This window comes from Chinchilla lanigera, unplaced genomic scaffold (genome assembly GCF_000276665.1).
Source record: "Chinchilla lanigera isolate Chin_1 unplaced genomic scaffold, ChiLan1.0 scaffold00051, whole genome shotgun sequence".
Taxonomy (NCBI): Eukaryota; Metazoa; Chordata; class Mammalia; order Rodentia; family Chinchillidae; genus Chinchilla; species Chinchilla lanigera.
In genome coordinates, this window is record NW_004955452.1 from 5,570,454 (window position 1) to 5,578,231 (window position 7,778).

A 7,778-nucleotide genomic window follows, 5' to 3' on the forward strand; every position below is an offset into this window, starting at 1 on the left:
TGAACCCACAGCAGTTCTCCTGCCTCAGCCTCCTGAGTGTTGGCATTACAGGCGTGCACCAGCACACCCCACTTAGACTATTCACTTTTAAGTAATAAAAACAACTAGATGTTTTCAGTTCTATAAGTGATCTGGTTCACTTTCAGTCTTTAAGCGTAAGCCAGGTGTTTGTATTTCAGTGAGGCTTTTTGTTTTTGTAACTTTATGGCTCCGTCAAGGTTAAAGAGAAGCTGGTTGCTTTCTTGTTTATTCAGGATCAATAAATTAAAATGCTGAATTTTGTGATTTATTTTTAATGGTGACATTTTCAAGCAGTTTGTATAAGAAGCAAAGTATAGTCTAGTAGTTGAATTTTGGGCTGTCTGAGCCAGATGGCTTGAGTTCAAATCCCAGGTCCACCAGTTACTAGCTTTTTTTTTGGTACCAGGAATCGAACTCAGGACCTCTCGCAGGCGCTGTGCCGCTAAACTGTATCCCCAGTCCAACTAGCTTTTCTTTTCTTTTCTTTTCTTTTTTTTTTTTTTTTTTCCTTGAGACAGGGTCTGGCAGTGCAGGCCGGCTTTGAGCTCACTTTGTAGCCCAGGCTGTTCTCACTCACAGCGATCCTCCTGCCTCAGCCTCCCCAGTGCTGGGATTACAGGCATGTGCCACCACGCCCGGCCCAACTAGCTTTTTGACTTACATATTTTATTTAATCTCTCTGTACTTTAATTTCCTCATCTCTAAAATGACTATAATAAAATCTACTTCATAAGATTATTGTGAGGATTAAATGAGTATTTTAAAGTGCTTGAAATAGTTCCTCATATGTAAATACTACCTGTTAGCTTCATTATTATGAGAATTAGATTTGTCCAAGATACATCAAATATCCTTCAAGCACTGCAGAGTGAGACAGATGATAACTACATTATACATAAAGAGAAATACAAGCCAGTAGGTGTACCTAATTTCAAGAGCACTTTGTTGATTTTTGTAGAAACCTCGACCTTGAAGATGGTGAGTAGCCAGCCAAAGTACGATCTAATACGGGAGGTAGGCCGAGGTAGTTACGGTGTTGTGTATGAAGCCGTCATCAGAAAGACTTCTGCACGGGTTGCAGTGAAGAAAATTCGATGCCACGCACCTGAAAATGTTGAACTAGCCCTTCGTGAGTTCTGGGCACTAAGCAGTATCAAGAGCCAACATCCAAATGTGATTCACTTGGAGGAATGCATCCTACAAAAAGATGGGATGGTGCAAAAGATGTCCCATGGCTCTAATTCTTCCCTTTACTTACAGGTATGTGTCATTGGATATGAAATACAGTAGAAACGATTCGGGCATGACATGGTTTGCAAGAAAGAGAGATGAAAGGGTCAGATGAACTTGCACCCTTTCAATGCAGATATTTTATAGTGAAGGGTAGATAGGTCTGCCAAGTATAGAATAAATGTTTGCTTTAAAGCAAGGTTTTATTTAAACTTGTGATGCACATACCTAAAAATATCATAAGCCACCTGTTACTCCATGGTGCTTGCCAGTGTGCATAGGAATAGGGTAAGAGAGGAGCTAAAGTGCTTGAAACCAGAGTCTAAGAAGTTTACTTCTTTGAGATCAGTATTTTTGAACTGAAGACAGAAGAAAAGGAAAAACTACAACCAATCCTAGCACACATACATAATTGGACATCTTTTTTATTAATCACTGATTTAAACATGAGCCTCTGCGGTTTTAGAGGGTTATGCGGTTTCTTACTCATTCAATTTCAGTTAGTTTCCACAAAGCATGTTTCGCACCTGAATGTTCACAGTGCCAGTAGCTAACTTTTTTCCCTACTTGATTCTGTGGTCTGTGCTAAGAGCTTTAGAGGCAGTTGCTCAAAACAATCCTAAGAGGAAAATCCTGTTATCTCAATAACAAATGAAGAAACAGAGACTTAGAATAATGAATTTATCGAAAGTCACTTTTCTAGCAAGAGACAGATTGGGAGCTGAACCAAAGACCATCTCACAGCTAACGGTTATGCTCCCTTCCAAATTACTCTTTTGTACAACTGGGAAAGTTGGGTTGTTTGTTTGTTGAGATGGGGTCTTGCTATGTAGTTCAAGCTTACCTTGAACTCACTGTCTAGCCCAGACTAGCTTTGGAATTATGGTGATTCTCCTGCCTCAGCCTCCCAAGTGCTGGGATTACAGGTGTATACCACCATGCCTGGTGTGAGAAAGTGTTTTTTAAAGGTTGTCTTCTAGGGGCTGGGGATTTAGCTCAGTGGCAAAGCACCTGCCTGGCAAGCGCAAGGTCGTGAGTTCAGTTCCTGGTACCAGAGAAAAACCAAAAAAAAAAATATATATATATATAAAGGTTGTTTTCTGCCTTAAAAGAATCTCTATCACTGTCACACAATGGACAAGATACTTAAAACAGCTAGTGAAAGGCCAGAGCAGAATTTAAGACCAGTCCTTCTTGGAAAAGTAAACACCTTTTCTTGAGTGGATTTTTGTTTCTGTCGTTGCTTTTGAGACAAGGTCTCACTATATAGTTCATGCTCATATAGTTCATGCTCTCCTTGAGCTCACTGTGTAGCCCGGGCTGACCTTAAACTTGAGGCAATCCTGCCTGGGCCTCCCAAGTACTGGAGTTGCAGGTGTGTGCCACCACACACAGCCTCGAGTTTATCAAAATTCAGAATTTACCGTCAGCGTCAGACCTTCAGGCTTTTACTATTTAAAAGATTGTTTAAAACAGTGGTGAACTTATGGCACACATGCTGCAGCATGCTGTTTGTTACCACTGAAAGCTCTAAAAGGTTACCATCAATGGTTTAAAACATGCATACCCATAAACCCAGCATTCAGGAGGCTGAGGCAGGAGGGTTGCCACTAGTTCAAGGCCAGCCTGAACTACATAGCAAGACCCTATCTCAAAAATTATAAATAAATAAAAGCTTTTAGACTAGCAATAGCAAAAACAGATTAATCTGTGTAATTAGAGACTTGGATTTGACATTATACAATGAAAGAATTTGTATTGCAATTTAGCACCATATGCACTGAAGTTCTCTCGTGTGTGTGTGTGTGTGTGTGTGTGTGTGTGTGTGTGTTACCAGGGAGCACTAAGGTACGTTACCAGCCCTTTTTATTTTTTTATTTTGAGACAGGCTGACCTCAAATTTGTAATTTTTTGTGTGTGTGTGGTTTTTTTTTTGTTTTTTTTGTTTCTTTGTGTGTTTGGTTATTTTTCCCCCGGGTACTGGAAATTGAACTCATGATGTCGTGCTTACCAGGCAGGTGCTGTGCCACTGAGCTAAATCCCCAGCCCTCAGATTTGTAATTCTGCTTTAGATGGGATTACATACATGTGCCACCATACCTCAAGTTTTATTTGTGTGTGTGTGTGTGTGTGTGTGTGTGTTATTGAGGATTGAAGCCAGGGCCTTCACACTGAGCCACATCTCCTGGTGGGCTGCTTTATTTTTATTTTTTATCTTGAGAAACAGGGTCATGCTCAGTTGCCCGGACAGGACTGAAACTTGTGACCCTCCTGCTTTCGCCTCCCAAGTGCTAGGACTATAGGCATTCACCACTGCATCTGGCTCATACTCTCTCTTAAAAGTAGAAAAACCAACAGCTGCTCCATAGGCTGAGACAGGAAGATGGCAAAGTTCCAGCTTAGCCCAGGTAGGGCTTGAACTTGAGATCTTCCTGCCTTGGCCTCCCAGAGTGCTGGGATTTATAAATGTTTGCCAGCACATCTGGCTTTCCAGAGATGTAAAGTACTACCAGACTTGATTCAATGAACTTTTTTTCCTTTTTTGAGACAGGATCCCTCCTTATAGCCCAGACTGGCCTCAAACTAGCGATTTTCCTGCTTAGCCTTCAGAGCACTGGGGTTACAGACGTGTACCACCATGCCCAGCATTCTGATAGAATGTTGTTTTGTTTTGTTTCTTTTTTAAATCTTTTGGAGACAGGGTCTCTCTATGCAGTTCAGGCTGGCCTTGAGCTCACTTTGTAGCCCAGGCTGGTCTTGAACTCACAAGAATCCTCCTGCCTCAGCCTCCCGAGTGTTGGGATTACAGGCGTGTGCCACCATGCCCGGCCTTGTTGTGTTTTTAAATTGCCTTTTTGTTTAGTAAACCTTTTCATCCTGTAAATCCTGATAGACCTGTAGTAGACTTCTGGCACTCTTAGCTGTTAGAAAAACTTGAATTAATAATCCCAACTTTCCTGAGGATCTATTTCTTCATAGGTAAATTATGGGTAACAATTTCTACTTTCCATGGAAGTTGTGGAAATTAGAAGTGAGGTAGAAACAATACTTGGCACATGGGATGTACTTAGTAATAAGTACCTGCATTAAAATGGTGTTTTCATTGAATTCAGTTGACCAGACATTTCACAAACACATTTAGCAAGTGCCGTCTCTAAATTCTTCTAATTTGATAAAGACAGCCAATCTTTACATCAGTAAAGACAAATATATAGTGTGACCAGAGTCCCTATGCATGGTCTTCTCCATTCTTTTTATAAAATTTGTAATTTTCTCTGTTTTCCCAGATATATTTTTCTTTACTGTCAGTAGAAATCATTAAATCTTCTCCTGATAACTAAAAAATTCACTGAGGAGACAGTGTCAAACAAATAATTAGCAGAAGACATAATCTCATGTATTGGAATTTGGTTTCCAGTCTACGTACTTGTGACAAGTGTCATGAATGAGAATTACAGGATGGTGCAGATGCACGTAATAGGGAACCCGATGTAATTCTGAAGTTCAGGAATTATAAGCTGTTTAAAACTTTTAGACTCGGCAGCTGTTAGCTAGATAAGTGACAAGCAGGCAGAAAGAAGTATATGTAGAAAGATCTTAAAGCAAAAGACATAAGGCATTTTAAGAATTGAAAGAAGAGTAAGACAGCAGTATACAGAGATCTGTTTTAGAGGAGACAGGAAGGGTCAGCAGGAGTCATGGCACACAAAGTCCCACAGCCCATAAAGAGCTTGGACTATACATAGATAATATGCATGGCTAATGTTCCCTATACAGCAAAAGTAAAGAAATCGGACACTGTATTTCTGTAGCTTTAAATGAGAGACCTATGGCTATTTTCATATGATCTGAGTACTGAAAATAGTTTTTATACTTTCGTTTTTTGAGACAGGGTCTTGCTATATAGTTCAGGCTAGCCCAGGCTGGCCTCAAACTTGTATTGACCCCCGCTGCCTCAACTACATAGCCCAGGCTGGCCTCAAACTTGTATTGACTCTTCTGCCTCAGGTTTCCCAAGTGCTGGGACTCATGCTTGTGCTACCATACCTGGCAAGACTTGTTTTTTTAATTTTAAAAAGGAAAGAATGAAAATAAAAACCTTATGTAGCTTGTCAAGCCTAAAGCCTAAAATATTTACTGTCTGGCCTTTTCTAAAACATTATTTAAATATTGATTGTGTCCGTATTGCTCAAAGCTTTTTTTTTTGACACAGGGTCTCACTCTGCAGTTTAGGCTGCCCTTGAACTCACTATGTATCCCAGGCCAGCCTTGAACTCACAGTGATCTTCCTGCCTCAGCCTTCTTTGTGTTGGGATGATAGGGGTGTTCCACCACACTTGGCTAGACATTTTTTTATTTTTATCTTTATTTTTGGTACTGGGGATTGAACTCAAGACCTTGCGCTTGCCAGGCCAGCACTGTGGGCTAGCCATTTTTTAAAATCTATTTTTAAAGTTTTATCTCTTAACTAGAAGATTGGGTATATATTCATTAGGAACAAAATGCCAGTTTGAAGTACAAACGTTTAAAATGCACATATGAACATACTGACAGAATAAAATGTTCATGGAGTCTCTACCTAAAATTAGAGATTTAGGGCTAGGGATATAGCTTAGTGATAGAGCACTTGCCTAGCATGTGCAGGACCTGGGTTCTGTCCCCAGCACTACCAAAACAAAACTAAGGACTGACTTAACCTTTGAGTCAGGTATTTTTCTGTAACTAAATTGTATGACCTGCGCAGATGATTATAATGTTTCTTTTTTCCTTATAGCTTGTAGAGACTTCATTAAAAGGAGAAATTGCCTTTGATCCCAGAAGCGCCTATTATTTGTGGTTTGTGATGGATTTTTGTGACGGAGGCGATATGAATGAATATCTGCTGTCCAGAAAACCCAATCGTAAAACTAACACCAGCTTCATGCTTCAGCTGAGCAGTGCCCTGGCTTTCTTGCATAAAAACCAGATCATCCACCGAGATCTGAAGCCTGATAACATCCTGATTTCTCAAAGCAGGTTGGATACAAGTGATTTGGAACCCACATTGAAAGTGGCTGATTTTGGTCTAAGTAAAGTTTGCTCAGCCTCTGGGCAAAACCCAGAAGAACCGGTCAGTGTAAACAAGTGTTTCCTTTCCACCGCCTGTGGAACCGATTTCTACATGGCTCCTGAAGTGTGGGAAGGACACTATACAGCAAAAGCAGACATCTTTGCTCTGGGGATCATCATCTGGGCCATGCTGGAAAGGATCACATTCATAGACACAGAAACAAAGAAGGAACTCTTGGGGAGTTATGTAAAACAAGGAACTGAGATTGTGCCTGTTGGGGAGGCACTTCTGGAAAATCCCAAAATGGAACTTCTCATTCCTGTGAAAAAAAAGTCTATGAATGGGCGAATGAAACAATTGATTAAGGAAATGCTCGCTGCAAACCCTCAGGATCGCCCAGATGCTTTTGAATTAGAACTCAGATTAGTACAAATTGCATTTAAAGATAGTAGCTGGGAAACGTGACATATTATTTGCAAATATCTTGGATGACATGCTGCTTCTGATTTAACAGTGATGCAACGTCATGTGGCTGAAAAAGAATACAAAAAGCTAACCCCACGTTCTAAGGGTTTAGATTTTATTGTGGGCTGTTTTCTTTTTCTTTATTTTTCTGAATTTAAGCCAGCCATTTCGTTAGTATGTTTTAAATGTGTATTACCAATGTAGGTGTAAAATTTTTTTTTCAATGACCATTGGTAGTAGTTTGGCAGGAAAAGAGCCAAGAAAAGAGTCCAGTTTTCTGAAAATGTCTCTTAAGTATTTTAGACATTCCTTGTCAGTATTAGGCATTTCCATGGAAGAAGAGGTTTGCGTGCTGGTAATGCAACCTTTGAAGCTTTGTAAAGGAAACATATATGTATATATTTATGTATATGTAAGTATGTGAATGTGTGCATTTTGCATTCCAGATGAAGAAAATGCCACTTCTGTTTAAATTATTTGTTACAGGTTTGAGTTTTTGAGATTTGCTGATGAAATCAGTGATGAAAAATAAATAAACCTCCCCTCATCTCCCTTCCTGTCCCCTCTAATGAAAAATACTAAGTTTTTGTTTTTGATTTTTTTTTTTTTTGTACTAGCATACAGTTTTTTGAAGCCATCATTTTGGAGGAGCTAAAATTATGAGTAAACATAATTAAAATTAAGCAATCCAAAGCTGCTGAAGTATATTTGAACTCACCAGTGTCCTATGGCTGTTAGGGCTGAGTTAATTATGCAATCATATAGTGGTGGGTTGGCAGGGACACCGAGCATGTGAGCTCAGTCACACCTTTAGGTAACTGAGCATTAGTTAATTAAACCACTGCACTGAGACATGTCTATACTTTTTTTTTCTTTTTTTTTTTTTTTTTTAGTTTTTTGAGACAGGGTCTCACTGGGTAGTCCAGGCTGGTCTCGCACTCATGGCAGTCCTCCTGCCTCAGCCTCCTGAGTGCTAGGGGTACAGGCATGTGCCACCACACCCAGCTGACAT

The 7,778-nt window shown here is 40.0% G+C and overlaps 1 protein-coding gene across 1 annotated transcript; it reads left to right on the forward strand.

Annotated features, from left to right (window-relative positions):
• Positions 1 to 979: 979 nt before the first annotated feature.
• Positions 980 to 7,348, forward strand: Pdik1l (PDLIM1 interacting kinase 1 like; the record flags this gene model as incomplete). The annotated part of the gene is given in 2 exon segments (XM_005394842.2): positions 980 to 1,281; positions 6,026 to 7,348. Coding segments are annotated over 2 exon segments (1,026 nt in total). The 3' UTR covers positions 6,767 to 7,348.
• Between the last annotated feature and the right edge of the window lie 430 nt (positions 7,349 to 7,778).